We start from the raw sequence: 12,695 nt of genomic DNA, 5'->3' as shown, positions 1-12,695 counted from the left end.
TCATATTTTCAGAATTCCAGAAAACTGGATTCATTTGCCTCTACATTTTCAAGGTAAAATATAGTTACACCTGGGCTTGATTTCTTCCCTTGGTATTTTGACAGCTCACAATGTACTAAGGTCAAATTCAATTCCCCAACATGTTCAGTTCTTGATATCATGAAGAATGACATCAATAAACCACTGACTATGGAGTTCACCCAAAAGAGGAAGCCCCATAAGGCTATGGGCTGACACTGAGGCTGCAGCAGGGCTTGGTTTTCTGCACACAGGGTCACTCTGAGTCAGAATTGACTCAATGGCGCAAAAAACCCCAAATAATAAGTTTTATGCAACACTCGTCAGTGACTTGTAATTACCCTCCTTTCAAGCATAGAAAAATCATGCCTTTAGATTTTTAATATATGTTTTTCTATTCTTAAATGGCAACAAAGTAGAACAACAAGACTCAGTAAAATCTAGATTTTTGACTTAATGATAGTTATTGAAAAGAAGTTAATTTTGCTTTGCTCATGTAATCATGTAATCTGAGTGAGGCTACCCATATTTATACAAGAGCTTTGCATTCCCCCCGCCCCCTCTCCAAAGATCCAGCTAAACACAGGACAGACTTTCCATTAGGTAATAGAATTTCTTTTCCGAAAATAGCTGGCAGTTCAAAAGGAAGTGTTGTTATGTGAGAATGAAGTCACTGGAATTCAGAAGGAACTGGCACAAACCACTTTGATCAATTTCTGAGTCGGGATGAGAGATAGAGGATGGATCAAGGTCACCTCTCCTCCTGGCTCATCCTCTGTCCCCCACCCCCAACCCCTACCCTCAAGAGAATGTGTGGCAGAACTGGGCCTCGGGTGCCCCAGGGAAATGGCAGTTGGAGGCAATTATCTTAATAATTCAGACAAGAAGGCATATTTGAACTTTGCAAAGTCACTAATATGAACTTAAAAGGAATCTTAATGTTTTTAATCTAGTTAGGAAGTTAGTTAGTTATTAAGGTATCTCTGTAAGTTATCAACATACAGATATCGACACCTTACAAAAAAGGACAATTTGCAACCTTGAAAAAGTAGCCTCGTTGACATTAATCATGTTAAACACAGGCTGTTTTTATTCCCATTAACTTTGCCCACTGGACTGAGTCTTCTAAACAGAGAAGATGGTTCACGGCATTCTCAAATTTTATTTATGTCATATAGTTCTAGTCAGGATTGAGTTGGAGTTTTTTGATATACTTTATTGGGTAATAAAGAGACTTTGCAAGCTATTTTAGAAGCCATTTTATTTGTAGGGTACATTTCCAAGTTTTCTCCATGTAAGCAAGGTAGAGAAATTGAGGCTTGGAGAACATTCTTCCCGCCAGCCTTAATTACAGTGAACGCACCAAAGAAAAGACATGTTTTTACAGCAAACCTCCTCCCCTGACATTACGTTTAGAATCTGTGGAAAGAACCGACTCGGCAGAACCAGAGAGACAGATACTTTCTTTTTTCAAGTCGCCTTATAAAAGAAAAGGTTCAACTAAGGTTTTCTTTTCCCTCCCTTACCTGCCACCTCTTCAGAGGAGATTCTGAAAAGAGAGCTGAAGAGCGCCCATGTTCCCCACCCCTCCTGTCCTGTGTCTGACATGGTGAGGAAGCAAACCCCTACGCAAAAAATCCCTCAAAGGGATTTCAAGTTTATATTCTAATCTAAAGCCTTTCCCAACATTATTGCCTTCGTGGGCTGGCAAGCAAATCCCACTGTGAGCACTCTGAGGATTTGAATTTCCCTACTTTCCTCCAGGCTCTGCAAATGTGCTTTTGAAAACACAGCTTGCACACATGTGGAATAGGACCTCAAATGCAATAAAAGACTCACTGAGACCAAGGGGAGATGCTTTTCTGCTTCCCCTCAAAGCTTTCCAGACCAACTCTGCTGTAAGGCAACTACAAATGTCCAGTAACACTGCAATCTTGTTTAAAGACGAGACAGGTTTTTCCAGAGTTATCCTCCCTCAGGTCCTTCCCCTCCCCTTCAGTGACTCTCTGCTCCACCCTAGTGGCTATCAGTCATCCTACGTGTAAGCCTGGTATCATCCCAGGGGACCATCTATCTGAACCTGCCGACAAGAATGCCCACGACAACCAGGCTGGGGAGTGAATGAAAAACCTTGTTTTCTTATTTCTAAGACTATGAGAAAATGGTGTTGCAAGATAATGGAATTTTTCCCAAGAACTTTTCGAACTCTCATACTAGAATGCACTGGAGAAACGGTCCTCGTGTACGAATTCTCTTACCACCGATGAAATTTCCCACAAGCAGGTTCTAGAGTACTACTTCGACAAAGGCTACTTACAGCCTGCTATCAGATGTCCCCAAGGCTTATAGACTATTGTGAATGTATACGAAAGAGTTGCATCTGCTACACGGATGAGTTCTTGCTGATGATCAAGAGACTAACAGAAATGGCAACACCTTTTAAATGAGGAATGAACAAAGGAAATACGTAAAAAGCGAGAGTCAAGCCAGAAAGTTAAGGCATCCTCTGCCATCCACCCAACTAGGCAGCAGTCACCTCTTTCCCAGAGGCGTAAATAATGATGCACAGTGTGTGTGTGTGTGTGTGTGTTTCCTAGAACACGAAGGGAGAAAACCTTGTGCGAGTCTATTTACATAAAAGATCAAAACAAATGGCTAAGAAAAGTTTAGCTGATGAGTCGATTCCAACTCCAGGTGGCCCCATGTGTTCCTGAGAACTGCCGCCCATGTCTGTCAAGGCGGTGACCTTCCACAAACACGTCGCCAGGCCTTTTGTCCGAGGCACCTGGGGGTGTTCAAACTGCTAACCTTTGTTGGCAGAGGGTCACGCAGGGGCTCCTGGTTAAGTAAAGCAGACCTCTTCTGAAATCCTGGCTGGAGAAAGGAAGAAAAGCCTTCCTGCTGTCTGTGTCACTCCATGTGACTTTTGGTGACCATGCTTCCAAAGGTCAGTTTCAGGGAGACATTTCCTGCATTTGCTGTCTCATCTTGGCAATAGGTGTACACAGAGTCTTACGCTGGGAGTACCTTCCAATATGCAGTAGAAAGGGGGGTATGGAAATGCAAGTGCTTGCTTAGCTCGGTTCAAACCCCCAGGAAAGGGAGGCTGGCGAGGGACGGGAAGGGGCAGGGCTGCAGGTGGTTAGGATGCAAGAGGGTGGACACGGGCCACCTTCTCTTCTCCAGGGAGTTTGCCATCAGGCCCTCACACTGCTTCCTTGGATGTCTTGCTATTAGCCAGAATGATGGAATAACTATATATTTAATATTTAATTGTTGGGGGGAATCTAGGGGAGATTTCATTTAGGGACTGCATTTAGGGTAGTGGTCCCTGACTGGTCTCTGCACAGCGACCTACTGAGGTTCCCTCCCACCCACGATCTTTCTCTCTGATGGAGCCCTGGGTTCTGTTTTCTTTTGGTTTACAATTCTCCATGTTCCTTGCCGTCGGGCAGAGAAAACTACTCCTGAATGTCTTTGCCCTGGATGAAACCACATCCCTTAGATATCTATTCAAATGGTATTAAACAAAAATGACAAGCATAGGGAGAAAGCCTAATTACATAGAAGCAGAAAGAGACATGATCAATATATTTGGATAATATCCAATAAAACACCCAGACAGTTGGTGTCATTGATCATATCCCACAGCTCCAACAAGACAGCAAACTTGGAGAAGACTTTTGCTCACATTGGAGATCAATAGGAATACAGAGGAGGCAAGAAAAGAAGTGGCCAATAACCAACGAAAAGAATTCCCCTTTTGTGCTTTAAATAATTATAGCCATGAGTTTCCAAGGGTATTGCACAAATGATCCTAATTATTATTTGTTAGAAGAAATCAGAAATGCTGGCCTCAGAAGGAAAGCAGAAGAGGAACAGAAGCATATCCATATTTCCCCTTTGTTGCGACGATGAGCAGAGATCAGATATATTTAAGTAAGTTTTCATTCTCGCAGCCGTGCCACCTTTCACCTCTAGGATGTGAAATGTTAAAAACTCAGAAAACAAGTCTAGATAAAGCAGACCGTATCCATTTCTGTATGACTCAGAGAATCTAGCGTAACGACAGATTCATGTAGGTCTCCTTCCATTGACAACACTGGGATTTTCCTAGGACGCAACCTACATACTGTGGCCTCATATTAAGGAGTTTATAAACAGACACTCTGGGTTTCTGAATTCCTTTGGGCTACTCCCCCAGGACTTTCCAGGAAGCTACATAGGAATTGGTGACATATTTAGAATATGTGATGTCTTATCTAGCTTCAAGGACTCCACATGAATGGAACAAAGAAATCCACCCGAATGGGACAAAAGACACTCCACCTTCAATACCTGCCAGGTCATAACTTGATCAAGGTGACCAGAATTTTGTCACATGAGAGCCAAATTTAGAGAGCACAAGTTTAGACATTCCTCTCCCAACTTGCCCTCTCCTCCAGTGTGGAAGGCAGTGGCAACGTGTGAGCTTCTCAATAAGTTTCCACCCCACCTCTCTACGTCACGAGGTTACAAACTCAGCCCCAAGCCAGGCAGCGCCTTCCTCTGCTAGTGGACAGAGACAGGCAACGCTGGCCAGACAAGGGCAAGCACCTCACTGCTCCTTTAGATGTGCCAAGAGTGCTCCTTTCCCTTGCCTCACCCCCTGCCCGGCCCACATCTCTGGAAGACTCAAGTGGCCAAAGTTGCTCGTAAGAATGATGGCGGACGTTCAGAGGCATCAATCGGAACCTCGGTGCAGGGGGTTGGGAGTTGTTAACCCGCTTCAGTTTTCATCCCTGATGCCTGCCCACCCAAAACCATCATATAGTCTGAGGGTGAACGCTGTGAATGAATAAAATCACAATATAATTCTGGATCCTTATTCTGCTACATATTTTGTCGTCTAGTTCCAGTACAAGTTCATGTAGCTTTTGTGCTTTGGAACTCAACAAATACAAAGTAAAACTTACCCAGTTTGGGTGGGAAATGAGCATTTCCTAAGGATTTCATGGGAGACATATTGTTTTCTTTGACATTGTTTTCTTTAGATTCATATTGTTTTCTTTAGATTCATATACCTACAAGAGACTTGGCATGTACTGTTTACAGAGTCAGCATTCTCAAGCATAGAAATTAAAACTACTGGTGTTTAAAGAAATAGGTGGCTTCTATAATAAAATTATGAAAGTTCCACAATCACTGACAAGACACATTACGGATATCTGTTTCATTTTAAATCATCCATCACTTTTCTATGAAGGTATTGCCTTGTCTAAGAATAATTTTTGGCACATTGAGACTCCCAAGATTCCTGAAGCAGTTTACTCACACGTAGGTATTTATGCCAGACTGTCCAATTTACTCCAACAAGCTATATTTAAGCGAAATAAAGTATTTTGCCAAGAGAAGGGCATTAAGCATCACAAGAACAAGCAGGGTAGTGTCTGATTATCTGCCAATAGGGATCACGTACATGCTTCTTTTTTAGAATTACTGTGAGCTGTACAGAGACAAAATCCAGGGATTTCTCTAAGTGAAGGTTGCTGTTTGCAGCCCAGGTTTGTGTAGCTGTTAGTGCACAACTTCCATCAGGCTGATGTGTCTAGAAACCCTCTCGCAGATTAAAGAACAACTAATGGAATGACTTAATTCTTCAACCAGGCTATTTCATTGAAGCAAGATGAAAATTAAACACAAGTTGTCCTTCCTCATGGTCCTTAGAGTCAATGACATTTTAAAATCAGGGTCATCCATAGTAAAAGTCTAAAAGGGACTTTCCTCTAGTCTGTTTGTCCGCTATCTCTTATGCTCCCATAGGACAACTTAATTGTTGTTACTAGAAATCAATAGAAAAATTAAGGTTGACATGAAAGGGCAATGACTTCACTTGGCAGATGTATCAAAAGTGATGGGATAATTTCCTTATTGATTGTGTCTATCAAAACCTGAATATCATCTGAACCAAATCTTAAGGGTCAGTAATATTAAAATATACTTGACCAAAAGGCCCCACCCTGACGGTCTTAATGTCAGATCAAATAAAACAACAGGAGTTTAAAATATAATACGTGCACGGTACTAGAGTATTCCAGCGTACTCTACAAGATAACTCCAGAAAGATTCTCACTTAGGAACACATATTGCTTGATAAAAATATAGATACATACCTCATACTACACATATCTCTATGTTTAGACCCATCTATCTAATCAGTGAAAAGGGCATATTTGTGAATTGTCACCATAAAGAAATGCCAAACTTCATTACTCAAGAAAACACTCACTAAATTGTGGTCATACTTTGAAAAGCATGAGCATTTGGGTGTGTTCTTAACCCTTTCACAACCCAGGGGACATATAGCGCCTCCCAACATGTTCTGCCTCTGGGGTTTAGTGGGGAGCTGCTATCCCACTAGATGCATGCTGCCATCAAGTTGGGGATCTTTATAACTGAATCTGAAGAAACAGATCTCCCCCACCAACCCAATCACGCAGGACTAATTATACCAAATTTCATATTAAAAAATGCTCCATTTGATTAAAAATGCTTTTTGTTACTGAAAACACATGGTTTCGAAAGAAGATCCAAATAGAAAATATTTTTAAAAGATTAAATGAAGATATTGGAAACTTAACAAACAAAACTAAAACCCTCACCACCACCCAGATGACTCCAACTCATGGCCACCCTTGCGGACAGAGTAGCACTGCCCTCGTGGGCTTGACCTTGCAGCCCTTTGCCGGAGCAGAACCCCCATCTCTGCACTGGGTGAAAGCAGGGCTCTCTGTACTGCTGGCCTTGTGATGGGTAGCCCAACGAGTCCAACCCTCCCTGTGCCAGCGCGAGTCCTTTGCAAAGACTGAAGGAATCAACATTTCATTGTGTTCTAATTCTGTATTCTCAATTTTGGCACTACTGACATTTGAAAGCTGATAATTCTTCGTTGTGAGAATACATAGCAGGAGCCGGGCCCCCACCCACGATATGATAGCAGTGCTCCATGGGGGTAATATTATCCCACAGTCATGACAAGAGAGAGAGAGAGAGAGAGAGAGAGAGAGAGAGAGAGAGAGAGAGAGAGAGAGAGAGAGAGAGAGAGAAGGCTCCAGGCATTTTCTTGTCCCAGGGCTGGGGAGAAGTCAAAATCACACTTATTTGAAAAGCAATTACCCAATTAAACATAATTAGTTCTGCCCATTTTGTTTTGCCTTTCAGAAGTCACATACATGGTTTTGCACACATTTACAGACAAACATTGCACGAATCAGTTGCATAAAACTGTCTCAGGAATCATAAGAAAACATAAACATTACTGATAATATTTTCAATAGAACTCTAGTGTATGGGCTCTCTGAAGCACATCAATTACATTTTTAATAACTTTGATAAATAAAGTACTAATTTGAATGACATTTTAATGACTTTAGTGGGTGGTTTTGTTATAGCCCTTTTACATATTTCATATACCATAGAAATAAAAATGTATTCCCTTTTCCAGGTAACTATTAAATAATAACAATAGCTCAAGGAGAAAAGATATTCAGAATTCCAAGTAGCGCATATTTAACACAGTTGATGTGACATTACATTCTTATCATATTTTTGGTGCCAGATAGAATCAAAATAGCAAGCCAGTTCTGTGTGGAACCAGTACTTTCATTCTTGGCTTTCTAAGTAGCAATGTAACCTGTGCTATGTCAGCGGGTCACATTTTAATTGCTAATCATTACAATACCTTCACTTTCAGTCACATTTAAAAATTGCCTGTGCCAATGATGCCGAATTTTTCCAAGGGGGATTTTTAAAATCTTGACATCTCATAAGTTAACCCACCAAAATATATCACCTGTCAAAATATGTCAGTCAACCGCTATGAGTCAGCATTCACTCGATGGCAGCAAGTTTGCTTTTATAGTATATTCAGTTTCTCGTCTCCACATTGGAGCCAATCTTTCTCCCTACACTTTGAAAACTTTCTCATAGGATATGGAAAGTGAGCTCTGATGTCCCCTCCTTGTAGCTTTAAGCAACCAAAGCACAACACCAGGAGGCTTTGTGGATGTCACCACGCCCAGATGTTTGTAAGCTGTGTCTAGCGTTTTCATGCTGTGTGTCGGATCTGAAGACCTTCCTGCTACAGAGGAAGACATAGCTACTACTTCGCATTGCTTCAGTTGTGTGGACCCTGTCTTGTGTGACCACGGTCCGTTGATGCCTTATTTGAGGAGTTGGAATGAGTAGACTAATTCTTCCCATTCTGGGGTGAGCGTTGCATTTGATGTTTGTATGGGCATGAGGAGCAAGAACCATGGAGCTGGCTTTTTGAAAATAACAATACATAGTGGACAATGCACTATCAATGGTAGCTCTTCAACTTTGGCCATAGATTTGTGCCAAACCAGGTCACGTGGATGCAAACTATGTAGTCACCCAGAGCGAACTGTGTGGGTCTCTGCACAAGCTTATGTCCTTCGTCCTCCTACATGGCAGTCAAAAGAAAAAGGAATGTGGTTTGCAGTCTGTCCCCCAAGACTGAACCTTACTCCATTGTGCTTCACTTCACCTCTGGACATTAAATCATGAACCAATTATGGCCATTTTTAAAGTAAATGATGCATTCACATTTGTTGACTTTTGGAACTAAACTAATAACAACAATGCAAACAGGCCTACAGACTTCAAATCTCAAATTTGAAAGAGTGCACTATATTTGAGGAGGAGAGAAAGTGACTCTCAGTTACATACAAACAGAATCAACAACGTCTAAAGTTAACAGTGCTTCACATCGTCTAAGTAGACTTAACAGAAGGGGAAGGACCAATGGTTATCTCAAATTTTTAGAAGGGAAGGGAGGGAAACTATAATCAACGTAGACTTGGTTCAACAGTTCACGATAATCAGTTTTGGCATTTTATATCCTTATTACTCAGTAACAGATTTTTTGAAATCTATTCCAGCACCCACCCAAACCCCCAAAACAGAGCAAAGAAGTAAATAATAAGTAAAAAAATCTCTAAAGTTTTAAACCTAATAAGATGGGTTGATTCCCCCCCACCCCCACCACAGTCAAGTCAGCTTATGTTGATAATGAGCAACCCTTTCCCCGGCATTTTCTTTGTTCAACTTTAATTACTAGTTCCTCAGCCTCAGTAACTAGAGGTCCATCTTGGTTTTGCGCTGTATCTTCTAGATTGCAACTGTGGAAACAACATCATTTCATTTACCATATGAATATCCCACAGGTACTATAAAATATGTCACAGGATGTGTCTTATTTATCTTCAAAGCCAACAGCAAACGTTAAGTTTCCCTTGGGTTTTTGTTGTCCATTTTGTTTGTTTGTTTGTTTGTTTGTTTTTGGTCTTTCCAAGTGGCCATGCAAATCCATGAAACAACTTGATGATTTTCTTTTGTCGTCACGTAGAAAACCTAACAAAAGTACCCTGCACAGCGCCTCCTCCTTCTGGAGTCCCTAGGAGGCAGGGAGACGTGACGTGTCCGCACATGGGTCTAGCTGCATCCTCAGGGCACCCATCTTATGCAGATACCAGAGTTGGAGGAATTCCTCTGGCATGGCATGGAAGCCAGAAAAGGGCAAGACGTTGTCATAATAGTGGTGGCTGATGGGCTGCTCGTGCATATTCACAGAGAAGGGCCAGAAGCCGTAGATGGCCACCTCTTCACAGAGCCCCAAGGCTGCACTCACCAGAAAGAGTCCTGTGGACAGGCGCTTGGCATGAATTCCCCTACTCTTCCAGAACTTGCCAATGCTACTCAGAAAGTTGGGGTTAGCAAAAAGCACTGTTTGATTGGCACCAACATCAGACAATGTATAATAGACCCGGAGGGATGGCTCTGTTCCTGTCTTCATGGAAAAGGCAGGCATATAGATGTAACTGTGGTTATAGATTTTCATGTTGTCCACAAATGTCTTTCTGGACCAAAGCAGGTTTTGAAACCTATGAACAAGAAGAAGCTCAATTAAACTTGGAGAAATCCACATTATCGTTCTTCTTTATTAAAAATAAATTCATTGCCACATAATTCACACATCATAAAATTCAATAGCTCAGTCCTATTAAGAATGGTACAATCATCACCATAATCAATTTTAGACCATTTTCTTCTTTCTTGTACTTATTAGTTCCCCATTTTCCCCAACCTCCCCGCCCATGCCCATAGGTTATTATTAATCCAGTTACTGTCCCTATAGATTTACCTACCCTGGATTTCACCTGCGAAGAATCTAACAAAACAACGGGAAAAAGAACCCAACAACAATGACAAAATGAAACAGAGAAAGACCTCAATTGAAAAGAAAGCAGTAAATATTAAAAAGTGAGACAGTTATCAAATGAGTCCAAAGGGAATTCGAGTGATAGGTGGCTGCATTGACCTAACTCCCTGTGCCATAATTGACTTACAATCCTCAGTCTCATGGCAAGGCTAGTCACGTGCCCGGACTCCGGCCAGAGGGGATTCCCCAAGGCTCGATCCATGCGTGGACCCTGCAGATGGAGTTTGGGCTTCCACTGTCATCCATAGCCTTGCCAAACCAGGTGTGCAGAATTTAAGTGCAGAATTTAATACCATGCCTTCTTTTGATTTGGATTTTATCATTTGTAATCCTTGGATCACAAAGGTGGGTGTGCTTCTTCCTTGTGGCCTTAGTTGAGGTCTGAGCTGATGCCTCACTTAGATGTCTGCTGGTTTTAAGAGAACAAGCCTGTAAGACCATCTGCTTTCTTCGTCACACTTGGCTACAGCACCTGTATCTTCTTCAGTGGTCTCTTCAGGAAGTTGGGTATCAAGTGGGGCCATGCCACAAGAACTAATTGTTTTTAGATTGGGGCTAGGATGAAGTGTGAGACCAAAATCCATTCATGGATCTACAGTTTATATATGTCTCTGGTTCACTTTAGAGGTATCATTTTATAATAGAGAACATTAGAAACTACCCCACATGGGGCATTCGATGGTTTTTCTTCTAATAGCCCTGATAGTGTAAATCATCTCAGAGCTAAGCATATGTAAGATACTTTGCTTGCATTTAAATTCTCCATGAATTTGCTAATTCTGTCCATTAGCCTGCCCCGCCCCTAGAGTTCGCTCATTTGCATTACGGTATTGGCGTAGAGTATACCACGAACTGTGCAAACCCTAGAAGGCAGGGAACTTAAGCGAATGAGGGAGGAACAGCGCAGAAGACGGAAGTGAGAATGACTACACAGTTTTCAGGCCGCTGTTAATGTCACTGAATTACACATGTCAAAATTGTTGAGTTGCTGAATGCTTTGCTGTGTACAGTCTCAAGATTACATTTTTAAAAGTTTTCATTTAAAAATCTGTAATTAGTTGTTTAGAACTGTGACTAATAATTGCATTCATGTAATAAGACCAGGATGTTATGAAAAGTAAAAGAACATTCAGGTAATAAAGAGCTGTTGGCAATTTAAAAATATAACAACGAATGTACTCAGGTTAAAGAAAATCTCTAGGAAAATAGCTACACAGCCAGCCTAGAAAGCTACCAATCAGTCTCATAAGAGAGACAAAAAAAGGACAGTTCCTAGAAAAATGTATTTTTTTAAAAATCAACTGACAAACTAATATTTTTTGGTAGTTACATGGTTTACAGTTCGAATGGGAGAGATGAATTAGTTGGAAAGATATCAAAATACCTGTGAAATCCTCTTTGTTCCACTGTGAACAATATTTATGCTGATAATTGTTATGTATCTGGCTTGAGAAATTGGGGGAATGTAAGTGTGGGTGGGGGGAGGGAGATGCTGTGAAGTACATCTTGAGGGTTAAATCTTTATTTCCATAGAAAAGCAACAGACAAATTGGAATTTTAAAAATTATAATTAATGATAGTACGTGAACATGTAACAATAGTCAAAGAAAGAAATACAAATTACTCTATTCCTTGGACTATAACCTAGAAGGGAAGGAGGTGTGAGACAGGATTGCTGTTTTCCGTTTTCGCTTTGTCATCTCAAGTTTTGTACATGTGTTATTATCCTGATAAAGCTATGTTGCTATTCATGGGCATCGAGTTGATTCTAACTCATGGCAACTTCATGTGCACGGAGTCGAATGGGTCCACGAGGTTTTAAATGGCTAAGGGCTCAACAGTCGATCACTAGTCTGCCTTCTGAGGCACCTCCAGGTGATTGACTCAATTCATCTGTCATCTGGCTACTATTCAACTGCTTAACCATTTATGTCATCCAAGGATTCATTGATAAAATAGCCTGAAATTTAATTACTAAGACTATTTATATTGACACATGACAATATCACTAACATAATAGGAAACTTTAAGCACATAACAAGATTCAATATGTATAAAGGGATCTTAAAAAAGTTCATAGGAAAATTCCATTATCTTTCAATTCCATTTTCCCATGAGCTTTTGGAAGTCCCCTCATATAATACAAGAACTAGTAAAACTACCCAAAGAAATTCACAAGTCTAAAATCATAGTGAGAATCTTTTAAAAAAATTCTTATTATTTAAAAATATGAATAGAAAATGTTTAGGTGATTCATTATATCACAGAAGAAATGTTAATATATTATAACAATTATAATCATATAGACCAAATAATATGATCAAATATATAAGAAATTGACAATATCAAGATACACATACACAGTGCTAAATTTTTTAAATATATATTTTTCAAC

General features: G+C 40.7%; 1 protein-coding gene across 1 annotated transcript in view; it reads right to left on the bottom strand.

Moving 5' to 3' along the window:
• Positions 1 to 2,138: 2,138 nt before the first annotated feature.
• Positions 2,139 to 12,695, bottom strand: part of ST8SIA1 (ST8 alpha-N-acetyl-neuraminide alpha-2,8-sialyltransferase 1) — a 166,746-nt gene continuing 156,189 nt past the window's right edge. The window contains exon 5 of the mRNA XM_075552008.1: positions 2,139 to 9,962. Coding sequence (XP_075408123.1) covers positions 9,476 to 9,962 — 487 coding nt within the window. The 3' untranslated portion in view covers positions 2,139 to 9,475. The remainder of the gene's footprint in view (positions 9,963 to 12,695) is intronic.

The sequence above is a fragment of the Tenrec ecaudatus genome, chromosome 6 (assembly GCF_050624435.1).
Source record: "Tenrec ecaudatus isolate mTenEca1 chromosome 6, mTenEca1.hap1, whole genome shotgun sequence".
NCBI lineage: Eukaryota > Metazoa > Chordata > Mammalia > Afrosoricida > Tenrecidae > Tenrec > Tenrec ecaudatus.
The sequence above is the reverse complement of the archived record's forward strand: the minus strand, read 5'-3'. Positions and strand labels throughout refer to the sequence as shown.